Source organism: Mirounga leonina, unplaced genomic scaffold (assembly GCF_011800145.1).
Source record: "Mirounga leonina isolate KUSES-001 unplaced genomic scaffold, KU_Mleo_1.0 Mir_128, whole genome shotgun sequence".
Taxonomy (NCBI): Eukaryota; Metazoa; Chordata; class Mammalia; order Carnivora; family Phocidae; genus Mirounga; species Mirounga leonina.
The window spans coordinates 6,396,097-6,422,723 of NW_023270320.1; the positions used below are offsets into that span (position 1 = coordinate 6,396,097).

At 38.4% G+C, this 26,627-nt stretch overlaps 1 protein-coding gene across 3 annotated transcripts in view; it reads right to left on the reverse strand.

Moving 5' to 3' along the window:
* LOC118009960 (phospholipase DDHD2) overlaps positions 1-26,627 on the reverse strand; it is a 67,735-nt gene that overhangs the window by 16,328 nt on the left and 24,780 nt on the right. For 2 of the 3 annotated variants that reach the window (XM_035004024.1, XM_035004025.1), the window contains exons 3-13: positions 26,203-26,457; positions 25,423-25,677; positions 24,463-24,697; positions 9,096-9,323; positions 7,942-8,132; positions 7,257-7,346; positions 6,592-6,712; positions 4,204-4,293; positions 2,924-3,059; positions 382-590; positions 45-112 (exon numbers count right to left, since the gene is read on the reverse strand). In XM_035004024.1, coding sequence (XP_034859915.1) covers positions 45-112; positions 382-590; positions 2,924-3,059; positions 4,204-4,293; positions 6,592-6,712; positions 7,257-7,346; positions 7,942-8,132; positions 9,096-9,323; positions 24,463-24,697; positions 25,423-25,677; positions 26,203-26,457 — 1,878 coding nt within the window. Of the gene's footprint in view, positions 1-44; positions 113-381; positions 591-2,923; positions 3,060-4,203; positions 4,294-6,591; positions 6,713-7,256; positions 7,347-7,941; positions 8,133-9,095; positions 9,324-10,974; positions 11,230-24,462; positions 24,698-25,422; positions 25,678-26,202; positions 26,458-26,627 lie in introns of those variants that run through there. The other variant, XM_035004026.1, reaches the window with a different exon arrangement.

Consider the following 26,627-nt stretch of genomic DNA (forward strand, 5'->3'; position numbering starts at 1 on the left):
CCAAGAAATAGTACAAGAGAAGTATATCTGTATATCTAAATTACCTTTTCACTGTCCATATCCCCCAAAGATTCTTTCTGATTTGTTAGTATATCAAACAATATAAGCGAACCTAAAATAGAAGAAAGGACAATTTCTAAGTATTGGCACTACATAGCTTTTATACAAAAAGTATTAAGCCAAATACCCATGTAGCAAAATCTATGAAGCAGGAAGTCTTTCTTTCCAATCCACCACCGCCCTTCCAACCCCTTCCAAATTCTTCATCACAGACCAGTTCTAGACCTCTAAATCTGATATGGATAAAAGACATAGTACTTCAAAAACAGGTGTCCTTAATATGTGATAGTGCTCTCTGGTCACACGGAATTAATTTGTTACCTAAACTATGACCGGCAATGGATACACCCCCTTTGAAATCAGGGTTCCTCTGAAGAAAAAGTGTATATATTCGGTTCATTTCAGAAGCAACTGTGTCCACTATAGTCTGACAGTAGGTGGGGCTATTGTAGAAGAAGACATCCAGAATTGTGTCATTGGTAAAGTGCCTTAGGCGGTTAATGCTGGGCAGAGTTATTCGCTGCAGATCTCTGACAAAAAAAAAAAAAAAAAGGTATTTTAAGCAGAAAACCTAATACATTCCATAACTTCCTCTAAGTTATTACCCAGCTTAGCCTTCAAGCTTAGACTTAGATATTTAAAGATACAAGAGACAAGTACCTATAATAAGAAGTATAAAGGACTCAGACATGTCTAATTACGTCAAAACGATGTTATCAGCACGTTAGTGAGAAACTCTACAAGACAAACACCAGTTTCTTCAATACATAAATTGCAAGGAAATAAGAGATGGAAAGGTAATCAAGAGATTAAGAGAGACTTAACAGACATATCAACAAGGGGCTCCTGGATGGCTCAGTCAGTTAAGCGTCTGCCTTAAGCTAGGTCATGATCCCAGGGTCCTGGGATCAAGCCCTGTGTTGGGCTCCCTGCTCAGTGGGGAGTCTCCTTCTTCCTCTACCTCCTTCTCCCCCTGCTTGTGCTCAATCTCTCTCTGTCAAATAAATAAATAAAATCTTTAACCTAAATAAATAAATAAAATGTGTGTGTGTGTATATATATATATACTACAACATTTACTAGACAATTGGAAATTTGAACACTGTATATTTGCTGATATTAAGAATTTCTTTAGGGGTGCCTCGGTGCTCAGCAGGCAGTCTGCTTGTCCCCTCTCCTTCTGTCCCTCCCCCTGCTCGTGCAAGCTCTCTCTCAAATAAATAATCTTTAAAAAAAAAAAAGAATTTTTTTAGATGTGATAATGGTGTTATGGTTAATATATTTTAAAAAGTTCTTTCCGATATACAAACAAACATTTATAGATGAAATGATATAGTATCTTAAGATCTGGTTCAAAAATAATATGGTGGCAGGATGGGCAGTAGACAGAGGTTGAAAAATAATGGATAGAGCAGAACTGGCCATGTGTTGAGGCTTGTTTGCCCTGGGTAATCATAATCTGTACGTGAAGATTCCTTATATAAGCTATTTTTTTTTTTTACAAAATTCTCTATAATAAAGGATTTTTTTTTTTTTAAAGATTTTATTTATTTATTTAATTGACGAGAGAGAGAGACAGCATGAGAGGGAACACAAGCAGGGGGAGTGGGAGAGGGAGAAGCAGGCTTCTGGCCGAGCAGGGAGCCCGATGCGGGGCTCGATCCCAGGACCCTGGGATCATGACCTGAGCCGAAGGCAGTCGCTTAACCAACTGAGCCACCCAGGCGCCCTATATAATAAAGGATTTTTAAAGACAGAAAATACAAGATGATTTTTCTAGAATTCTCAGCATTAAGGTTTTTTGATCACAAGTCAGCTGATAAATGAATCAGCTCCCTTTCTCAATGCAGAATTTCTGAAAGCTGAAAGAAAGTGAGACTGCCAGATGCCAAAGGCAAACAGAACTCATATCTCAAAAAGGAAAACCATGCTGACATTATCCAAATCAACTTCCAGTTAAAGCTTTCTCAAAATACCCAGAAAGAGTCCTCAAAGATTCAAGAGCTTCTGTAGTTGAGAAGGCAATCTGCCCTTAGGAACCTCTTAGCATTAGCTCAAACATGAAGAATGTGAACTCCATAACTAGCAACACAATACAACATTTGGCACATGGAATATGCTCAAATCATACAGTATTAAGAACTGAGAGACACAGAATCAGAAAAGTCATTTTCAAGACCAACATGGAAATACTACTATTTCCTTTATCTTCCAGAAAAGCATTTGCCATTCTACCCTGGAACTATATTATGAACACACTTCTTTCTGGAGAGCCTATAGCTCTCCAAAATACCCTTAACATAAGGCAACCTTCTCTGACATTACCATAAAACCTACAAACAAAACTGGGTTTGTAACTTAAGAAAGCCATCACTTAAAAGTTATACGAATTATACCTCAAGTTATAAATGCTAATAATTTAATGTTTGGGGATTTCCTTTTTTTTCCCCAACACGGACAAATATTATCTAAACATGATCACAAAAGGAACAAAATACTTTGTACATCTTGAGGTAGGCTGGCTTTGACATCTAAAGATCGAAATGCTTATACACTATAGGAAGAAAGCAATGTTTGGTTTTAATGCTAAAGAAATAATATAGCTGTAATAGTAGATACTAATGAGCTAATAAAACATACTAGAAGATACACACAGTTCTCTACTCCTAATCAGGCTAGTTAAACCAAGGGATTGGTCAGCATTTAATAATGTATCTCTAAGAAAGACATAGAAGTATAAAAAACTTCTCACTGAACAAATTTCTATATAATCAGCTATAGCACAAACATCCCAACCATATCAATGATCAGAAAACGCATTACAATCTTAGTTAACAACTCAAAGACATAAGGTATTACTCACACATCCACACCAGTAGAATGCAAAGGACTATGCCAGTTGACTGGAAGAAATTCTACCCTCCCAATCTGCTGATTTTCTTGGGCTTTCTTAAAATGTGTCTGTAGCAGGTTCAAGGAAACACTGCGAAAATCGTTAACTGGAAAAGAAATTAACTTATGCATCACCAGGGAAGCAATGAATTCACAGAATAAGGATGCAATAGATCATGTAATTATACTCTCTCCATTTGCTTAGAACACATATTTACTTGAGTCAAAAATAGCAAAGTAGTGTTCAGGAAATATTATTAGTGCACAAAAGCTGTTCCTTTACCACAGAACTTTACTATAAAAAACATTTTATCTAAAGAAAAGCTAACTTCAAAACTTCTGTGTCATGGGAACGATTTCAATTTTTTAAAAAAGGAAAAAATCCCAGGACTGTGTCAATTGGCCTTACAGTTAGATTCCTAACTTTCTGGTTCTTACAAACAACCAGTAACCAATATTTTAGATTAAAAAAAAAACAACTGCTATTTGAAATTCATACTACATCAGTCTCTTAACCTTCCAGAAGGTTTACACTTAGAAGCATTACCCAGTAGGAGAAGATTCCCAAGTCGGTACATACTCTGAATATGTACAATTAAGTTTTAGAGCACACTACCTTTCAAAATCAAGTTATACTAATGACCTAAATATTCTAAGTAGAATATCAAGAGCTTTACCACACTAATGAATTACAAAAATGATTGTTGGTTCTGTTATTCATTTAAACTATATCATCGGGGCACCTGGGTGGCTCAGTCGTTAAGCGTCTACCTTCGGCTCAGGTCATGATCCCGGGGTCCTGGGAATCGAGCCCCACATCGGGCTCCCTGCTCCGCGGTAAGCCTGCTTCTCCCTCTCCCACTCCCCCTGCTTGTGTTCCCTCTCTCGCTGTGTCTCTCTCTGTCAAATAAATAAATAAAATCTTTTAAAAAATAAAAAATAAATGATAACATCTTTTTGGTTCCCTTTAAATTTGGAATGGTTAGAAAGAGGACCATCACATTCATAAAACAATTTTATAAGGATTAAGGGCTTGTTCATTCAAGAATTATTAGTTAAGAGTATAAACTATTAGCCTAAGGAATTTACTAGTACTTTAGGTCTAAGTTAAGAAGCTTTACTACCTTGGCCACCTGTCTTTATCTCTCCAAATCTTATTATGCAGATAAGACAAAAGACTAAAAACAACAGCTTACAGGAGCACTAATATTCCCCTTAAATGATTTAATCTTACATGCTTTGCAAACCTACCACACTGTACAATGCTTCGAAAGCGGAGATCACAAGCTGGTCCAATCCCATGGACTACAAAAACCAAGTGATCTATTTGTAAAGGTTCTCCTGTAAATGAAATTAAAAAGAAAAATTATTTCATATAACTAGTCTTATATTCTGTTTATAGTCAAATATTCACAAAGAATAGGCTATAAAGATGGGTAAATTAAAACAGAAGATCATTTTCTTTAAGAATTTATTTATTTATTTATTTATTTGAGAAGTGGGGAGAGGGGCAGAGGGAGAGGGACAAGCAGACTCTACACTCAGCAGAGGCTCAATCCCACAACCCAGAGATCATGACCTGAGCCAAAATCAAGAGTCGGTCCCTTGGGCACCTGGGTGGCTCAAGTCGTTAAATGTCTGCCTTCGGCTCGGGTCATGATCCCAGGGTCCTGGGATTGAGCCCCGCCCGCATCGAGCTCCCTGCTTGGTGGGAAGCCTGCTTCTCCCTTTCCCACTCTCCCTGCTTGTGTTCCCTCTCTCTGTCAAATAAATAAATAAAACCTTTAAAAAAAAAAAAAAAAAAGTCGGTCCCTTAACCGACTGAGCCATTCAGGCTCCCCAAGCAGATTATTTATTTATTTATTTATTTTAAAGATTTTATTTATTTATTTGACAGAGAGAGAGAGACAGCGAGAGTGGGAACACAAGCAGGGGGAGTGGGAGAGGGAGAAGCAGGCTTCCCGCGGAGCAGGGAGCCCGATGTGGGGCTCGATTCCCAGGACCCCGGGATCATGACCTGAGCCGAAGGCAGATGCTTAACGACTGAGCCACCCAAGTGCCCCCAAGCAGATCATTTAAAGGACACAAAACAGTCCTATATTTTACTTAGTAAAAATATAGTGATTTTACTGTGTTTCTAATTTATCTTGACATAAATCTGTAAAAAATTTTTTCAGGCTTTAAACTTTTTGTTTTGAAATAACTGCAACCTTACAGAAAACATGAAAGAATAGTATGAACACTCTTATATACTTTTTATAGATTCAAAACTTTAATCTTACATTTGCTTTATTATTCTCTATGTGTATGTGTTTATACATATTTATTTTTCTGAACCATTTGGAAGCAGGTTGCATATATTATCAGACTGCACACATCATACCTCTTTAAATACTTAACCCTTTAAATACTTTAATATGTATTTCCTAAGAATATTTTCTTAAATAACTACAGTTATCAAATTCAGGCAGCATAACATTGGTAGGATACTTTTATCTAATATTCCATTTTTATCAATTATACCAATAATGTATGGTGTGTATATAAACTCTAAATTTTTAAACTCATCTTTTTAGTTTTTATTTTTTTTAAGTTTTTATTTAAGTAATCTCTATGCCCAACATGGGGCTCGAACTTACAACCCTGAGATCAAGAGTCATATACTCCTCTGACTGAGCCAGCCAGGTGTCCCCAAACTCATCTTTTTAAATTATAGTAAGTCTAAGACTTACAAGTATAGTAAGTCTAAGACAAGCCATCTCCTCTCAGAGATAAAAGGAATTTTATAATCCAGTTAAACATATTACAAAACCAACCATAAATGGCCCTAGCTAGATACTAGCAATGGATAACCATCAAAGTTCTACCGAAGAAGCTTTCCTTAGTTCACAATCTTCAAGAACAGGAGTTACCAGAAATTAATTTTTAATCAAACAGGTGGAATCACACTTCTTAAAATTAGAACTACATCAGTTCATTTGTACCAAGTGACTTCTTGATTAGTACTGCCAAATTTTACCTATTCCACAATATATATACTTAGCAACTTTAAAACAGTTTTCTTTTTTTTTTTTTTAAAGATTTTATTTATTTATTTGACAGAGAGAGAGATAGCGAGAGAGGGAACACAAGCAGGGGGAGTGGGAGAGGGAGAAGCAGGCCTCCCGCAGAGAAGGGAGCCCGATGTGGGACTCGATCCCAGGACCCTGGGATCATGACCTGAGCCGAAGGCAGACGCTTAACGACTGAGCCACCCAGGCGCCCTAAAACAGATTTTTATATCTATTAAGATTCTTAGTGGGGCACCTGGATGGTGCAATCGACTAAGTTTCGGCTCAGGTTGTGATGTCAGGGTCATGAGATGGAGTCCCACCTCCAGCTCCGCACTCAGCGAAGAGTCTGCTTGAGATTTCTCTTCCTCTCCCTCTGTCCTTCCCGCTTGCATGCTCCCTCTCTCTAAAATCAATCAATCAATAAAAAAAAAAGATTCTTAGTAGATGAAATGATGCTAATCTTAACTCATAAAAAGCCCATATGACTAAATCATTTTTAAGCCTTGAGGTAATCCAAAACCATAGAAAAAGGGTCATAATTTAAGTCATAAATAAGTATATCAGAAGAAAAAATAAACAACATTACCACAATGAATGTCAACAGAGATGTTCTCAACCCCTCTCTTCACTGTTCTTGGTCGACCCTGTTCAGTGGGTGTTGAACCCCATTCATCAGACCCTGCAACTGGCTGGTAATGCACCATAAGCTTAAATAGAAAAGATCAGAGCAATAAATATATTCTACATTATAGACATCTCTATTTATACACGCTGAGGGACACCATACATGTCTTTCAAAACAGAATACATAGTCAGATCTCAAGTGGAGTTTTGATATGCAACTCTGATGGCTTGAAATGAGAACCCTGAAAATACAGTAGGCCAATGTTGTACATGTTAAATACCTTACGACTTTGTCAATTATACCTCAATAAAGCCAAAAAAAAAAAAAAAATCAGGCTAACAGATCTTTCAGTAATACCCTACACATGTAAAATATGCCCCCATAATATGTCAGTGATATTCTTAATCTACAGTGGCATAATTTTCTCTAAGAAAATTCTCTTGTATAAGGTGAAGGAGGTAAAAAATAGTGGCAGTGGCTACAAGTTTCATAATTGTGAATGCAATGTAAAAATTTCCAAAGGGTATCCTAAATAGAATCCCTATGAAAAAGAAACCAATTAAGTTCTCCTTAGGAATGCAATTAACCTTTAATCCCACATGAAAGAAAGGCTTAATTTGCTTTACCTTTGGATTGTGTAATATAATAATTTCTCTGTTGGGAGACTCCAGTTTCTTTTTCCACTCATCCAGAGTTACAGCAAGCATGTACGTTTCCTTAAGAGAAAACACATTTCATTAGATTTCTCTAATAGCTTTTCTATTAAAATTGAACTTTTTTTTACAAGAATACTGCTAGATAAACAATTACATAAGAATATCCGACTCCGATTTATCAAATATTTGAAAATGCTTTTAAAATTACAACAGATAACAGTATAGAACAACAAAAAGTTCACGCCTACTTTTATCATCTAGACTGGGTAAAATCACTGTTCACATTTTGATATACTTCTTCCAATAGTACTAAGGTCTACTCCAATTTAAAGAAACCAAATTTCAGACTGTTTCCAGAGCCAGAAAAATAAAAGGCTGAAAAGACCAATCCTGTGGTCATAATTTAAATATTATTAACAATGATCACCATTAGGGAAAAAATTTTAACTTAAAGGCATAACAGTTTACATAGTAATTTAAAATCTGAAAATAAAACTACTTTATCTTGAAACTAACTTGCAAAAGAAATGATATACATGTGATCCAGATAGAACCAAACTCTTTCTAGAAATTTCACAAAAATAAGTCACAAAAAAAGATTATTAAATAAGAGAAGAAAAAAATGAAAATAAGTGAAAAGGAGTCAAAGAAATACCTCTAATACTTGGCTGAAGCTCTCTGAGTAGGGAACATACTTATTATCTTTGTCTCCCTTGTAAAACCAGGTACATCGTCTCACTTCCGATGCTAGCTCATCCCAGTATACAGCATACCGCATCCTCTCTCCCAAATGCACATCATATCTGCCCCCATCAGTGGGGACAACTCTCCCATTACAATCTTTTCCTATCAAGGATTGGAAAGGGGGAAAGAAGTACATATATAAAAATAAATCTCCCAAAATACAATTCTGAGCTATACTCTAAATAATGGTATGAGCATAAGAATGAACATTTTCTACTTGGCTAAACATTAAGCAAAACGGAATTGCATTTTTTCACTACTTCCCAAGCTATCAAAACCATTCTTGGTTTTAATGATACATAATAAAGATAATACCCCAACACTGTTTTGTTCATTTTCTGAGAGACAGTCGTGCCCCATTAAACAAACAAAAGTATATAAGGGTTTTCTGAATTTTTTGCTTGAGGAGCCAAAAAGTAAATTAACAACCATGACCATGATGATGATAAAACAGTTACCGCGTCATTCTTATTTCATAAAAGAAGAAAAAACAAGTGACAAGTTAAAGAATTCATTCTTTTGCAATGTGACATGCCCCCATTCTTCATAAACAAAAACTGAAACATATGCTGAACATAAGAAATATTACTAGAGGGCACCTGGGTGGCTCAGTTGGTTAAGAAATTGCCTTCAGCTCAGGTCATGATCCCGGAGTCCCGGGATCGAGTCCTGCATCAGGCTCCCTGCTTATCAGGGAGTCTGCTTCTCCCTTTGACCCTCCCCCCCTCACCCTCTCATGTGCTCTCTCTCTCTCTCATTCTCTCTCACTCAAATAAATACAATCTTTAAAAAAAAAAAAGAAATATTATTAGATAACTACGCAGAAATTATAATAAGTACTGTTTTCAAATACAGACCAAATTCTTAAATATTACAAATTGACTGGTTAGTAGTACAAAACTTCTATTTCTATATAAAAATGCTATAGAAGAGAGAACTGCAAAATATGCTACAGAGAAAACTAGAAAAAAATCTAATATTTTTAATAGCACTCAATATAAGAACTATTACATTAGACTGAGAGAAATAGTCTTAATCTATTAAAAGTCATCATTTTCATCCTACCAGAACCATATGCCTCTTCCAGCTGCTGTGAATCCTCAGAGTTGAAAGGAATCCATGTCTCCTTAGAATCTATTATTTTACAATAAAACCAATAAGGAGAAACTGGCTCATACAAACTGCCAGCATCCATGTCTAGTAGCTCAAAGGAACTACATGAGTTTGGTGACGGGGATGGATCTGACTGGGACAATTGTTCCTGGTGTGATTCTGCTGATGACATTTTGCTCTCTAAAAGACAAGATATAAGAAAACTATCAGGAAAAATCATTTTTCTTCTATTAACAGTGAAATTTCTCTCTCTCCCTCACACACACACACACACATACACAACTGGTCACTTGAAGGTGTCATTTCTGGGAAAAAAAATCTCAAGAAATAACATATAAATTAACAGCTGGATTTGAGGGGGAGCTTTAAACAAAATGCTTTTTATAGTCAGACCAACCACTTTACACTGATTTCCCAATTCTCTCAGAAAACTGCATGGCTTTCATATAGACAAACCAGAGGGGCGCCTGGGTGGCTCTGTCAGTTAGCATCTGCCTTTGGCTCAGGTCATGATCTCAGGGTCCTGGAATGAGCCCTGCATGGCATCGGGCTCCCTGCTCAGTGGGGAGTCTGCTCCTCCCTCTCCCTCTGCTCCTCCCCCTGCTCCTGCTCTTGCTCACTCTCTCTCTCTCAAATAAATACAATTTTTTAAAAAATGAACTTAAAATAACTTTAAAAAAAGACAAACCTAGAATGAGAAGAAACATATGGTTAAAAACTTGATTGCAACAAAACATCCTACCCCAATTTCCATCTAAGTCTATTGCTAAAGGCAAAAAATTTACTCCAACTGTCTTAACACCTAGATTTTAGGCTCCAGGCCCCTATCATTACACACTTACGTGATCACTGGAATCTTAAAATATTGAAAGTAAAACTATTCACTTAAGAACCTGTCACCTTTTTTTTTTTAAGGTTTTATTTATTTGACAGAGAGAGACACAGCGAGAGAGGGAACGCAAGCAGGGGGAGTGGGAGAGGGAGAAGCAGGCTTCCCGCGGAGCAGGGAGCCCGGTGCGGGGCTCGATCCCAGGACCCTGGGATCATGACCTGAGCTACCCAGGCGTCCGAAGAACCTGTCTGTCCCCTTTTATTGATCCTTGAAGTGTACTTAATTAGCGACTAGGGCACGAATTCTGAAAATACGAACCCTAGTTTGAGCCACTGTGCGCACTCGCGCACCCACTCACACCGTCCAAGTCTCGGGAGAAAAGTAACAAGTGACCTCAAAAGCCTCCTTCTCTCAAAGACGACTCTGACCTATATGGTCCTACCCCTCCAACACTCTGACCACTTGGCAAGGAACACTGCACACACCGATGTGTACTCAACCTGAGGGGAGTGAGCATTGTTGGTATCTCAGCACCGAGCGCAGCCGGATGGCAAACACCTGGCCTCCTCTGAGCGAACGCTCGCCCGGCTTTCGGCCACTTTATCCTTTTTCCTAGCACCAATTTACCTCCGCCACCTTGGCGCGTCCCTCTCCCCCACGACCCTGGGCCTCCTGCCGCCCAGATCTGGGACTTCAGAGCTCGGGGACTTGCCTCCTCCCGCTTCCAGCCCTGCAGAGAGGAGCGGAGCCACCGAGGGAACAAGATAATTTGCCGGTGCCTTAGAACGCAGTCCGTACAAAGGGAAGCCTGGACGCTTCACCCGGACCGAGGTCACCCCCACCCCCCCGGGGTGGTTCTCCCACCACCTCCCTTCTCTGCCTCAGGCATCGCGTCCTCCTCCGCTCCCGGCATCCCCATCCCGCAGTGCCTCCAACCCGCAGCCCAGTGGGGCCTCCCTCCGCCCAGCCGCCCACCCCAACACGCCACCACGGGCTCACCTGACAGCCCCGCTGCCTTTCACACACTCCTGCCCTCGCTGAGGGGGGCACGACATGTCCCCGGGGCGGTCTTTCCCCCGAGCGCAGGCGGGGCGGGGCGCAGCAGGGCGGAGCCTGCGGCCCCGCCGGACTCGTGCCCAACACTGGGCTCCACTGCGCTCCCAGCGGGCGAGCAGCGGCTCGGGCTACCGACAGCAAAGGTGAGGTGGCGAGGACCGCGGCGTGGAAGCGATGGGTGGGGCAAGGAGGGCCGCAGGACACTGGCAGGAAGTGTCGCGAGAGGTGGAAGGAATCGCGCGAGACGTGGCTCCTTCCTGCGGGCAGGGAGCCGAAGCGCTGGCCGTGCGGGCGGTGCGTGGGGCGTGCCCTCCGCTCTGAGCCGGCGCGCGGAATCTCCGTCTGAGGTCGGAGGTCTTTGAAAGGCGGGATGGGGTATAAGACATTATAGGTGTAAGGGAGCATTTTGAGTTTCAGTGAAAGAAAGCTTCTTCAGAATTAACCAGCCATGCCTCCTCACTCGGTAGACTAGATGGGAAAAGAGGCGCGTTGACCCTCGTACTACTCTGGCTAACTGTACTAAAGGGCCGGGAAAGATGCGGAGAACCCGAGGGAGACGCAGATGCCACGCCCCTAGTGAGCAATTAGACCATAGGGCGCTAGCAGCAGCTTCCACTTCTGGGTGTGGAGGAAAATGGATACTATTGGCATTTGCGAAGAAGAAAGTTTATCTCTGGGGCTTTGCCCCCTCCCCCTTACATTTCTTAGGATTTCGAGGCTGCCAAAAAGATACGTGTAAAAAAATGTAGAGGTGAGCTTCACCAGATTTAAAAGCCGCACGAGAGGTTGGAAACGAGATATTTTTGTCCAAACACGATGACATAATTGAGGTGAAAAGTTAAAATGAATTTCCCACAGTCATGAAGCTAATGGCCCTGCCCTACTCTCCTGAGTATTTAGTTTTCTGGAAGACCTCAGCTCCTTTGAGTATTCAGTAAGACGCTTGCCTATATTCTAACTAGTTTATAGGGCAAGGATTCAGGGATGTTTTTCAGTTTCGTTATTTCTTCAGAAACCGAGAAAAAAGAATTTTTATAACACATGAATTCTCTTACAGGTTAACAGCCACACACAAATATCCACAAGTTTACTTATACGTTCTGAAACTTACAACACCTAAAAAGCTTCCGCTCTCCAGGGACAGGGTAAGGAATGCCAGAGTTGTCCCATTCTCTATAGAATCTTGTCAGATGACTAGCTAATATCACAGACTAACAGGAGCTAGCATTTACTGAGCTCTTACTACTTCTAGGTAGGCTTGTAAGCATTTTACAAGTGTAATCCCATTTAGTCCTCACCACAACTTGAAGTAGACTATAGTTTTCCCTATTTGCAAAGGTAAAATGACTTATCCAAAGTCATACTGTCAGCAAGTGATGGAGCCAAAACAGCAAACACAGTGTCTGTCTTCAGAGCTGCACGTAAGCAACTTACCTAAACTCAGTTCTAAGTGACAAAACCAGACCTTGAATTTAGGTCCTCTATCTCCAAATCTCTGTATCCATAACAGCTGTTCTCAACTTTTTTGGCCTCAGGAACCTTTTACACTGTAATTATTGAGGACCCTAAAGTGTATTGTTTATGTAGGTTATATCTATCACTGTTTACTAGAAATTAAAACAAATTCAAATGTTTACTAATTTATTTAAAATAAAATTAAAAACCCGTTTCTTGTCAATAAATTTTTTAACGGAAAAATAACTTTTCAAAAATGAAAAAATCAGTGGACAGAATGACATTGCTTTACATTTTTGTAAATTTCTTTAATGTCTGGTTTCGTAGAAAATTGTAAGATTCTCATAGTTACTTCTGCATTCAAACTGTTACAACTTTAGTTTTGGTTGAAGTATATGAAGAAAACCCAGCTTCCCTCAACTATGTAGTTGGAGAAAGAAGTATTTTAACTGCCTCTTCAGATAAAATTCAACAAATAGTGGCTTCTTAAAAGTTAGTTGCAATATGGAATCTGAAAACATATCAGTGAATATTTTGTACTCTGATACATTAAAATCCATTGGTCTATCTTGCACTTTGAATGGCTCTTTTACCTATACATGATTTATGACATCAAACATTGGTTATTTGGAAAATACCAGTTCACTGTGCTATTCAGTCTTCCAAATGTTAACACATTTCATTATACAATATATATATTTTTTAATCACCACCGGTCTCATTAGAAGAGCCTTTAAGTACAGGGAAGCTGTCAAGCTCTTAGTAAATAAAAGTTCTTTAAAGTCTGCTTTTTTCTTGAAGGGTCACATTTTATCATTGGCAACAAATACTGTCAGTTGTTTTCCTTGAAGTTAACAAGCTCACTTTGTTTTCAAGACAGGCTCTGTCAAATAACTAAATCTGACTAGTCTTAGTTCTCTGTTATACTTTTAAATAAAAATGATCCATGAAAAAAAGAGTAGCTAGTGCAGTTACCATTCAAATCACTTGTTAAGTGCTTTTTCCTCAACAGACCAGCATACTTCAGGATGCAGAACTGTTTTAGGCATACTATTTTGTCACACAGAATATGAAAAAGATGTGAATGCGAGGGTTAATATTTAATAAAATTAATAATTTTTACTTCATGAACAGTATTCTTAAGTGAAATGGGCACTATTTTTATTAGGAACGCATGGCAGTGCACAATACAATGACTGACAGTACAATTTATTTCCACTGCCTTAATTCTTGCTAAGGTGCCAGCAGTTTTACCCACCATTGCTTTTGCATCAACAGTGCAAATGTCAGAAACACAGCAAAAAAAGCAAATCATGTCTTAGTATTAATAGTTTTGATTGTGTGATCCCTGAAATGACCCCCAGCATGCGTGGACTACCCTTTGAGAACTACAGCAATTAAATGTGCCCACCCTGCAGCTTGGAATATAAAAGTAATGAATAACAACACAATACCTACCCTGAAGGAGTTCACAGTCTTAAGAGACAAGCAGGTAAACAAATAAATATATCTTGAGTGTCATAACAGATACAGGAGCCAGATACATTGATAGTTACAAAAGAGGGAGTTTATCAGATGTCCAAGCATACCCCCCAGAAATTCTCATTCAGTAGGTTTTTGGTGGGATTCAGGAATCTGCATTTTAAACAAGCACTCCAGATGATTTAAAGGCAGATAGTATGGGATCTACTTGAGATCTTTGAGAAACACTGCCTTAAGCACTATAAATTTTAGGTTCCCAAAAAGGCTCAGTAGGTAGGTAGGTTCAGAAAAAGAGAATATTTTATGATATATCGCTCAAAAAAAAAATCCCACTTAATTTTTACTGGCTGTTGTTAGCAGTTGTACATCAGATCTTTTACCAGAAAAAAAAAAAAAAAAAAAAAAAACCTTAAGAAGGCAAAATCTGAAACAAATTACCTTTTTCCTTCTAGTGGAGGGGGCAGCAAACTTTTTTCTGTAAAGGGCCAGATAACTATTTCAGGCTTTCTGGGCCATGAAGTTTCTGTCACAACTAATCAGGTCTCCCGCTGTACCACAAAAGCAGCCAGAGACAATAGGTAAAGCGATGAGTGTGGCTGTGTCCCAACAAAACTTTGTTTACAAAAGCAGGCAGTAGGTTACATTTGGTCTCTAGTGCTAGGCAGTTTGCTGACTCCATGCTCTAATACTAAAGATAATGCTAATTGCCTGTAAGTTGCCTAAAAAGCAAAAGCAGGAGCCTAAGGTCATAAAACAACTGGATTTCATATCCAAAGTAGGAAAAATTGTGAGGCATCGATTTTGAATTCCCATTTCTTTCCAAAATAAAGCATATTTCAGTATTCAAAATGTATGTGTTGAGTGCCCATGAAGGCATTAGGTATAAGGATATATAGTTTTTGGAGGCAGGAGTCCCCAATCCCTGGTGGACAGCTAGGCATCCCAAGTAGAGAACACTCCACAGTTGTCTTGGATGTTCTGACTATAAAATAACAACAGGACTTCAGGCTGTGACAGTGATTCTCAAACTTCAATGAATGGAAGAATATGCTAAGTAGATTATTTTTATTTTATTATATTTTATTTTATTTATTTTATTTGACAGCACAAGCAGGGGGAGTGGCAGGCAGAGGGAGAAGCAGCTCAGCAGAGAGCCCGATGCAGGACTCGATCCCAGGACCCCGGGATCATGAACTGAGCCGAAGGCAGACGCTTAACCGACTGAGCCACTCAGGTGCCCCACTAAGTAAATTCTTTAAAATGTAGATTTTTAGATCCAACGGCCATTCTGATTAACTACAAGAGTTTAATCAGAGGGGTCATGAATCTACATTTTAATCTAGAATATACAGGCTACTGCTATGAGGCAAGGTGCTTAAATCGAGAAATAGAAGACCTGAGCTATAATTTTGGCTATACCACTAACTTCGTTTATAAAATAAGAATGATAGAACTAGAAGAAACCTTAGTGATTAATAGTGTGATGTTCTCCAACCCAAAGTTGGGAGATTTTTGTTAAGTCCATAAATCATTCATGAAAATGCATTGTATTACTTTATAGCCACAATCAAATAGTTCCTGCCCTCAGTTTTAATAGAATGTTTTTACTTTGAGGAAAATGATTTATGCTTCCCTTATGATCTTCCTGTCTTCCTGCAATGAGAGCTGTTTTGGAGACTGATAACCTGAGAACTTCACTTTAAGCTGTGCAGCAAACTGGCTCTCCTCTAGCTCTTGGAGGTTTCCATCAAACCAAGGCTTCCTGTTGGCTAGGGTTGTCAGACTGAGCTGTAGGGGCCGATGGCAGGCGGCCCTACCATAGGCCACGTTGGCATATTAATTATTAAAATAAAAGTTACTTAAGGGGTGCCTGGGTGGCTCAGTTGGTTAAGCGTCTGCCTTCGGCTCAGGTCATAATCCCAGCATCCTGGAATCTAGCCCCACATGGGGCTCCCTGCTCAGCAGTGTTTCTACCTCTCTCTCTGCCCTTCTGCCTGCTTATGCTTTCTCTCTCAAATAAATAAAATCTTTTAAAATAAAAGTTACGTAAGAGACAGGCTGTGCAAGGACACTCAGACCTTCCTCTGTCCCCAGAAAGCAGGAAATAAGTCTCCCATGGGAAAGGTACCTCCCTGCACCAGGAGGTACAAGAGACATCCCTATCACCCAGAGATGGGAAATTTACAGCCAAGAAGGCTGTGTAAACAACCCTTGTTACTTTTTACTAATTGGCTACCACAGCCCAAATTCTGTTTAGAATTCCTCACTAATTGAACCTCCTGAAGTTAAGTTTTCTTTGTCCTGTCAACTCCTCACAAATTTGTCTCTTTGTCAAAAAAGTATAAATACTTCCTGCCTTGGTCACTTCTTGAGATCTCAATTTCATTATTGGGCCTCCATGCACACGTAATAAAACTTTGGTGTTTTTCTCTTATTAATCTGTCCCATGTAAATTTAATTCTTAGCCCAGCTGGAAGAACTTGAGGGTGGAGGAAGAATTTTTCCTTCCCTTCAGAGCCAATGTAAATGTAGCAAACACAAATGTAAAATGTAACACTTTTAGAAAAAAAATAGAAAATCTTCAGGAACTAGGGTTAAATAAACCAGAAGTTCTGAGAGACTTGACATCAAAAGTCCATTCCCTAAAAAGAAAAAATGATAAATAGGATTACTTCAAAATTAAAAACTTTTGCTCTGGGAAAGACTCTGTTAAGAGGATGAACAGACAAGTTGCAGACCAGGATAAAATATTTGCAAACCACACATCTGACAAGGCACTTGTCTCTAGAAAATGAAGAATTTTCAAAACTCAGCAGTGAAGACGATGGAGCCCAAGTTTGGTTTCAATACCATTTTTAGTAACAGGAATCAGGACTTCTTGGAGAAATAACTGATTCTAAGACTAGAACAGAAAATACACAAGATGAGCCTGGAGATTCTTCTAGTGCCAGAAAGTAAGAGAAGGGGGTTAAAAAAAAAAAAAAAAAAGCCACACACAATGATGGGGGTATGTCAAAAGGACCCAACTGAGAGTGCTCCCAATGGCCAAAGCAAAAGAATCTGAGCAACAAAATAAATAAGGCAGTATTAGATTATAACACAAAGTATAAAATAAGTATCTATGAACCCATACTGATATAAATTGATTAAACAAACAAACAAATGGGAGAATAGACAAATATCCCTTGCAGGGAAATTCCACATAATTTATGTAGATAAACATTCTCGAGGTGGAGGATAACTCCCTGCTCCTTAAGCATGGCACTGTGTATAATGACTTCCTTCCATAGAGTACAGTATGAGAAAGGGGAAAAGAAAGTAATTTTATGGTAGAGAAACCTAACAAACCCTACCTCAGCCAGGTGATTAAGGTTAACATCAACAGTATAAGTTATTTGATATGAGATGGACTCTTAACTCTGTGGTCTTCCTCCCAAAAACCCACAGCCCCAATGTATATGAAAAAACATCAGACAAATCGCAGTTGAAGGGCAGTCTACAAAATATCTGACCAGTACTCCTCAAGACGGTCATGGTCACCAAAAACAAGGAAACTCTGAGAAACTGTCACAGCCATTTTAGTTAATGAGAATCTATCCTTATTGGTCCATTAATTGTGTCAAATGTATAATACTAATTTAAATTGTTAATAGACTGTGGAGTATAAAGGAACTCTGTAGCATCCTAAATTTTCTGTAAATCTGAACTATTCTAAAGTAAGAAGCGTATTAAAATAAATCCCCCTAAAATGAGCAGAAGACACACATAGACGTTTCACGGGAGAGAATACACAGGTGGCAAATAAGCACATGCCAAGATGTTCAACATGATAACTATTAAGGAAATGCAAATTAAACCACAATGAGGTATCATTACACATCTATCAGAACGCCTAAAATAAAAAATAGTGACACCATCAAATACTGGCAAGGATGCAGAGAAATTCATCCATGCTGGTGGGAATGTAAAATGGTGCAGCCACTCCAGAAAAGTTTGGTAATTTCCTACAAAATTAAGCATGCAACTACACTATGGCCCAGAGCTGCATTCCTGGGCATGTTTCCCCAAAGAAATGAAAACCATGTCCACACAAAAACCTGTACATGAATGTACATAGCAGCTTTATTCATAATAGCCCCAAATTGGAAACAACTCAGATGTCTTCAATAGGTGAGTGGTTAAACTGTGGTACATCCATATCACAGACTACTACTTAGCAATAAAAAAGAACTACTGATACAGGAAACCACTTGAATGAATCCTCTCAAGAGAAGTATCCTGAGTGAAAAAAAGCCAATCTCCAACGGTTACTGTACAATTCTACTTATATAACAGTCTCAAAATGGCGAAATTCAGAAATAGAAAACAGATTAGTGATTGCCACAGGTTTAGTGTGGTGGGAAAGGAGAAGTAGGTGTGCCTGTGAAAGGTCAACAGTAAGAATAAATGTGGTGGTGGAATTGTTCTTTCTTGACAGTATCAGTGTCAATATGCTGGTTTGACACTGAAGTTTTGCAAAATATTACCATTGCGGGAAACTGGGTAAAGAGTATATGAAAACTGTGCATTATTTCTTAAAGCTGCATGGAAATCTACAAGTATCTCAAAACTTCAAAAAATACAGTACCTCCAGTAAATCTGAATTTCAGGAAAACAGTCATTTTTAGTATTAGTATGTCCCACACAATATTTGGAACATAATCATTTAAAAAAAATGATTTGTTATTTCTCTGAAATCCAAATGTAACTAGGAGTCCTATAATTTATCAGACAATACTACTCTTCACATTAGCCTATGAAGACAAAGTATATATTGCAAAATAAAAGGACATTTAAGGGTTGGCAGACAGAAAATGTGCCCTGATCCCAGAAACCTCTAAATCCTCACTCTCAGAGCTGGTACCTCCTCTGCCTTACATTTCATGACAACAAATGTGCCCACTACTCCTGGTGAGAAAAGCCACATGGAGTATAAAACCTCCCATTTACACACAGGAATGAAAATTATTCAGACAATCCTCCCTTCCTAATTTCAGATTTAAAAGAGCTATTCCCTTCTAACAAAGATTATGAAAAAATAAAAACGAAATAGTGAGGAAGCATTTTCTAGGAACAATTTTGGGTCTCCAGTATAATACTGCAAAACACAACCAAGAACTAACAGGCATCTGAGAAAATATCTCTAATATGATAAAGATGGAGATAAAAAAGAAAGGAAAAAGCAATTACAGAGGAAATCCATTATTCAGTAAAAAGGAAACACTGAGAAATTATCATTAATAGTCCTCAGAGACAAAAGATACTACAACCACAAACAAAAGCAGAATTCCATAAAGGAACACAGAACAAAAAAAAATTGTTACAATTTAAAAATATATAGTAGAAATGTAAAACTCAATGAAGATTTAGAAGATAAAGGTGAGTAAACCTCCCGCAAAGTACAGCAGACAAAAAGTAAAAAAGCAAAGTGAATCAAAGAACCAGTCTAGGGGCGCCTGGGTGGCTCACTGGGTTAAGCAGCCCACTCTTGATTTCGGCTCAGGTCATGATCTCAGGATCGTGAGACTGAGCTCCATGCCAGGCTCTGCACCGAGCATGGAGCCTGCTTAAGATTCTCTCTCCCTCTGTCCCACCCACCCACCAGTCTCTCCCTTAAAAAAACAAAAACAAAAAAAACAGTCTAAGAGGTCTAAAACAGAAACGGCAGGAATTCTAGAAAGAGTTAACAGATGAGGGTGATGTGTGATGAGGCAGAAAATTAACAAAATCAAGACAATGTCACTGGACTTAGGGTATGAGTTTCCAGAATGAAATGTGCCCAATAAGATGCATAAAAACAGACCCACACCAAAGCTACACTGTTAGGAAATTTCAGAACACAGGGGACAAAAATATCATACAAGCTTCCAGAGAGAAGGGTTTTATACAAAGGATCATGAAAACACATTTTCAAATATGTAAGATGTAAAAAAAAAAAATTTTTCTCCTGCACCCTTTTGCGGGAAGCTACTAGAGAACATGCTCTACACCAAACTGAGGGAATAAATTAAGAGAAAGACATAAAGTACAGAAAACAGGAAATCAGCGGGAGAAGCAAAAAGAATCCCAGGATAAGTAGAAGATCCCAGAATGATAATATGCAATCAGAACATACCAGGTCTCCAGTTAGAAGGCTCCAGGGTAGACTTCTTCAGGAGTTTGAAATTGAGAAAATGTCTGTCTGAACATCTGATAAGATTTACACAAATGATAGAGGGTTTGAGGTCAAATTAGCTATAAGTACATGAGCAAACTCAATAAATAAGACAAATAATCGATTAACTGCAGGGAAAAGGAGGAGTTGTTCAGGAAAGAAAGAATAATCACAGTTTACATGACTGAGCTCTGGTTAGCATTTATGTGGTCATAATAATGTACAACAAAATCACATAACTACATTTGGGGAGGATGAGTTTTGGGGGATGAGGACTGAGATGTGCATATGGTAAGGGTAGAGAGATAAACCTAAACCTTCAGCCTCTATAACAGAAAATTAGTAGAAATGACCTAAAATTGATAAAATGAAAGAAGCAATACAATTGTGTCATTAAAAAATATGGAAAGGTGCCTGGCTGGCTCAAGTCGGTGGAGTGTACAACTCTTGATCTTGGGGCTGTTAGTTCAAGCCCCACACTGAGTGTAGAGATTACTTAAAAAAATAAAACCTTTAAAAAAATAAATAAAAATTTAAAATATGGAGATGACACCTAAAGGAGCTAGAAAAAGAACAAACAAAACCCAAAAGCAGCATAAGGAAGGAAATAATAAAGATGAGAGCAGAAATAAATGATTTAGCAACTAAAAAAACAATAGGAAAATAACAAAAATATGAAGAGAATTGTTAAAAACTCCGTTCAAAGTGCTTGCTTTTGTAGAAGGAAACAAGGCACTGGGAGCAGAAGCATGGTCCTTGTCAGAGAATTGACTCTTTATACCGTTATAACTTCCATAGAATTATTTGAGTTTTTAAGCTTATAACTTTCTTAAAAAGAAAAAAAAAAAGCTGAAAAAGAAAAAATCCAGTCATCAACTATCCATCTCCCCAAAATCTTTTTTGTAAATGCCAATTTAATCTATAGTCTTCAACTTTATTTTAAATCTGCCTATCTTTAACGGTATTACATTGACCACTAAAGAACTGTTTTCAAAACCCTATTTTTGAAAGCATTTAGAAGAGTTCCATACCAACAATGTAGAGACAAGCATAACCCGCCATCCAGATACTTCATTAGGGCATATTTGTCTAAACATTTCTATCGGCATTTATATGTGAAACAATAATGGCTTATTATAAAGAAGACATAGCTGTATTTAACATGCCAGATGTAGGTAACTTTATTCAAGATTTTGACAAAAACTATCCCCAAAGCAATATAAATTTAGATACTTTTAGGAAGTCCAGATGTGAAACTCCAAGAAAATTTTGAATTCAGTCTGGAGTCAATACTAGGTCAGATACTGAACCAAACCCACAAATGATAAATACTACTTTCCTTCTTGGGTTCATTATATTTTCTGAAACAGGTTACCAAAACTCTCCTTTCTTTGATATTGGTATATGGAATCATTTTAACATGGTTTACTTCTTTAAGTTCTAAGTTTGTATTTATCCTGAATATCTTGTTGAAAATATAAATCCAAATGTGATAACGCTTCCTTACAGAAGATTTCCAATTAGAAAATGTAGAAGAAATGAGAGAAACAGAAAATCACCATTAGAACACCACAGTAGTAACTGACACAAGCAAGATCTGGCAGTGGACACGAAAATGAGTGGGCAATAGTTTAAGCAGAAACATTTGCATAGTCTCAAAGTATCTCCAGCTAATATTTAGTCATTACAAAGAAAAATGTAGGAATTTTACAGTAGAGAATCCTAGCAGACACCACCTTAGATAGCGATTAAGGTTAACAACACCAGAAACACATTATGACATCAGGTGTCATGATACACTGTCACAGACCGGGAGGACACTATGGAGACATGACAACTAAATGCAAGGTAGAATCCTGCATGGGATCTTGGAACAGTAAAAGGACATCAGTGAAAAGACCAAGAAAATCTCTACTTTTTAAACTCTCTACTTGAGTTAACAGTATTGTATCAAGGCTAATTTCTTAATTTGACAATTGTTCTATGGTTATATAAGATGTTAACATAAGGGGAAGTTCAGTGAAGAGTATACAGAAACTACTAATTTTACAACTCTTCAGGAGGTCTAAAATTATCTCAAAATTAAAAAAAAAGCTGCTAAAAAACATACACACATATATATGTGTATAATGTGTGTGTGTGTGTGTGTAAAAATCAAGACTTCGTGGAAATTGGTATCTTGGATCCTCGGTTAAACAACAGTGTTCTCTCCTGAATTAGTCACTGAGTCATCACTGTCTCACTGGTTTCCTTTAAGTTGGCTTTAAGGTTCTCCCCCTTCTAAATTTTTAGTTTCAAGTACAGTTTTCTAATTTTCATAGAAAGTCGTTTGTTTTTTTTAACATTCCTCTATTAGGCCAAAAATTAAAATCCTAGAATAAAATTGTCACATTATCTCATAAAGTCACTCATCCCACCCATAAGCCCCAGCCAATATTTTTACTCCATTTCTTCTCATCATATATTTGTCTGGTTTTGTTTAAAAGGAGAGGAGATGGGAGTGCCTGGGTGGCTCAGGTCTTGATCTCAGGGTTGGGAGTTCAAGCCCCACATTGGGCTTCCATGCTGGGCATGGAGCCTACTTTAAAAAAAAAAAAAAGGAGAGGAGATGACTGATAGATTTATTATCACTAATAGGCCTGATAGTCTAGAAAAAAGTTATCACTTGGATATCTTATTAAGAAACAGCTGTTTTTCCAATAACAGATACTGTATACTAGAACTCACTTAGATAGAAAAAGTAAGTCATTTACCTAAATCTCTTCCACACCATAACATAAAGCTACCCAAGCAAGCCCAGCTAAAACCCTTTCAATATCCCTTTCTTAAATCTGGCTCTGAAATGACCATTATCAATGGTAATAAACATCTTTTTTATACAACAATTTATCCTAGGGAAATAAAGGTAAACATCGAATCTACCTTTAAAAGAAGAAAATTTCCCACTCTCACTATGGCTGATTCATTCCCTGAGCACGAATCCTTTATTACCCTCATTGTTTTTGACTATAAACTGAGCTGAAATCTGCTCATAGGGATCTTGATGGTGAAACTAATTATTTTAGATAGAGAAACGCATTTCCAAATGGTCACATTTATTACTTTTGCAGTTATTTCTTCTCACTGTGGCTTTAATTTTGCATCTGTATGTATCATAATGCTCTACATGGAAGCAGCAGCAGTGAAAAGATAATTAAGGGATGGGGGAAGGAAATTTTAAGGTGGATCTTTATCCAAAAACAATAAAAAAGCAAAAAACAAAATGGCCACAAACATTTCATTCCTGTGCCCTTGCCATCTCCCAATTCGCCTTCCATTATTAACATGAAAAGGAGAAGTGGTAAAACTCTACCCTAATGATCTATACAAAAAAGGAGACAATTTACCTCAAGAACTCACTACACACTGCAATATATTCAAGTGGTGAAAAGATATAAAGTCATTCAGAACTGCCATACTATCTGGCTGTCAATATAGTCTCTTGAATAATTAAACATACTACTACAAAACATACCAAGAAGTAAAGAATAATACTATATTTGTGAACTGCAAATAACAAAACAAAACAGAGGTCCAAGAAGGCTAAAGTCCAAGCTGTAATTTACACATGAAGTGTACGTTCAAAGCAGTCACAATGTACAAAAATGTGACAAGTAATCCATATGGTTAAAAAAGCAGAGCCTGTTTGCCTCAGATTATATCCAGTCTCATCTGGTAGATTTTTGATAAGCCTGTTACATAAAGCGTGTTTCCCTCCTGCTGATAAGAAGCAGCTTGTAGATATCCACAAATTTCTTAAGGAGTGAGTCTACTTGGCAATAACGGTAACTCCACAGTTTCCTATTACATTCATTGGTCTGAAAACTGAAAACAACTCATAACTAAAATGTTCTTTCAAGTCCTTTACCAGTTTTTCAAGTTTTAATCAAAGGAAAGTTGGAATGTATTGCTTCTTGTCACCAATAAGCATTTCAAAAAGAGGGTTAATTAACCAAAATCAAGAGTTCTTTGGTCAAGTTAGTAACAGGCTTCCCCTTTGTTCTAAATCCTTCATAATCCTTTTTTTTCCAGTTTTTCCAGGATGGCCTGGATTTTACAAACAGCCTCTTTCCTGGCCTGCCGGACAGAGTCCTGGCCCCCAGTTTCAACTGAATCCAGTTCCAAAAGTTCCTTGGTTAGCATTTCTTCCAGAAGCCAGTATGCTTTGTCTGTCTTTTTCCCTACGAACTCTTCTACTTCTTGCTCAAGATACTGGACCTTCTCCAGCACATGTATAATTTTTTTAATACTTGGGGGAGTACCTTCATCTGAAGATAAACACTCTTCAGGAAGATTATCACTTTGATCTTGATTGCTGGGGTGTTCGTTGGTGGCATTACCATACAGCTGAGGCTCAGCACTATATTGGACTTGAGAATCCAAAAGATCTGAATTATCATTGTTCATTGTTCCCGAGGACTCGTACTGATGGACATTGCAAGGAAAGTTGTGCCGGTTCATGCCTTGATCTGATTGGCTATAGGGGTATGAGGCATCCTTGGAGTGGGAGAGCAAAGAGGGGAAAAGAGATGTTTTAATGGGAATCCATCAATATCAGATTTGTTAGCCCACATCTTTCACCTGACCATGAAGGGACATGAAAAGATTCCCCACTAATAAAACTGGACCTCCCTCCTTAATCATTTGAGAAAAACACAACCCTAAAAAGATAAAAGGAGTGCTCTGTCAAGTAAAAGGCAGAGAATTCCTGAGTATAATGGCTGGAATCTACCCTGAAGCGCTCATTGTCATGAACACCTCATAATCTATCCTTCCCACCTCACAATCCGCAGTGATTTAATAAATAGGAATTAGTTTTTTTCCCTAAAGAGTTAAAACCTTAAGACAGATCTTAAAAAGGATCCTAGCCATAGGCAAATGATGTTCAAGTCCATGGTTTATACAATTTCACATTGGTATCGTCTTCTGTCTACAGATTGAGGTAATAAAATACATCTTTGATTTTGTTTAATATTCAAATAGCAGTACAACAAACAGTAAATGAGCATTTTTCTGGCTTTTACAAAAAAGATGTGAACCTAAAACTGCTCTAAAAAATAGTTTGTTAAAAGAAAAAAGAAACTGGGCTACGTAAAGCTATAGGTAGTAATCACCAACTTTTTGCAATTAGTCCCCATTTAACACACACCAATGCAGAAAATTTCCATGTTGTGCTCTCTCAATTACCCAAACATCAAAAGAATGTTTAGAAGGTCTCCTACCTTGGGCTGATGGGGTGGTGGTGAAGGAGGTGACTGAGGAGAGCTGCTACTAGGCCATGGTGAAGTACTCTCACTCATGTAGAGATTCCCAGGTGGTGCTGAGGGGGCAGCTGAAGGCCAGGGGTAACGGGTTCCCATTCCATAAGCACCAGGAGAAGCCCATGAGTCCTCTTGTGGTCGTACAGTTGGTCCTGGTTGTGGAACACTACGATTACCATCCCCGTAAGGATAATGAGGCAGGGTCATTCCAGGGTTCTAGATTGAGAGGAAGGAAATATGCTGGTCATTGCTAAAAAAAAACCTTAAAATAATGAAAATACTCTAGTATAAACAGACTGAGATGTTTCCTCTCTGCTTAACAGAGTATACTTTAGCTGCTACTGAGGTAAGCTGCAGCATCTCTAATCAGTTGTAGTCTTTTCTCCAAGCCAAAAAAGAGCTTGGTTCGAAAGATACAAGGGCAGATTTAGTGACAATCAAAATCAGAAGGAGAAAGCTTAAAATTCAATGGCTAAAGCACAGCGTAAGTCTGTTCCATGATACTATAAATAAGTGGACCCATATGCTATAAGGAAACACAAATAAAAGATGTATTAGAGCTCCCCTTGAAGTGGACAGAGAAATAAACATGGTATCACTCATAGAATTTTTTTTTTAAAGTAGCCCAACGCAGGGCTTGAACTCACGACCAAGAGTCTGGACACTTAACCAACTAAGCCTCCCAGGTGCCCCTCACTCACGGAATATTAAAAAATAAAAACCCAACAGAAAACTGCTCACCTGTGAAGCAGGATATCCTGGAACCTGCCCCCTAAGAGGGGCTGCTTCAGTCTGGCAGTCCTGCTGAGGATACAGCCAACGAGAGACTGGGGCTGGGCTGTTGCCGGGTGAACGATAAGTGCTTGGAATCTCTGGGGAGTAACTGGTCTGAGTATATCCCGGTGTGTAATATGCCCCAGAGTATGAGGCAGTATTTGTCGCAGGACCGGTGGGGTATGGTGAGCCATATACTCCATTTGTATAAGAATTCAAACTCTATAAAAAAGCGAAGTTGAGAGAAAAAAGGATGACTGAATGGAAGAACTGAAATGCCCTGACTTAAAATGCAACTTTGAAAACTTTAGGAAGGAAAAAGATCAGTAACTAATGAAAATATGAACTCCCGGGGTGCCTGGGTGGCTCAGTCGGTTGAGCATCTGCCTTCG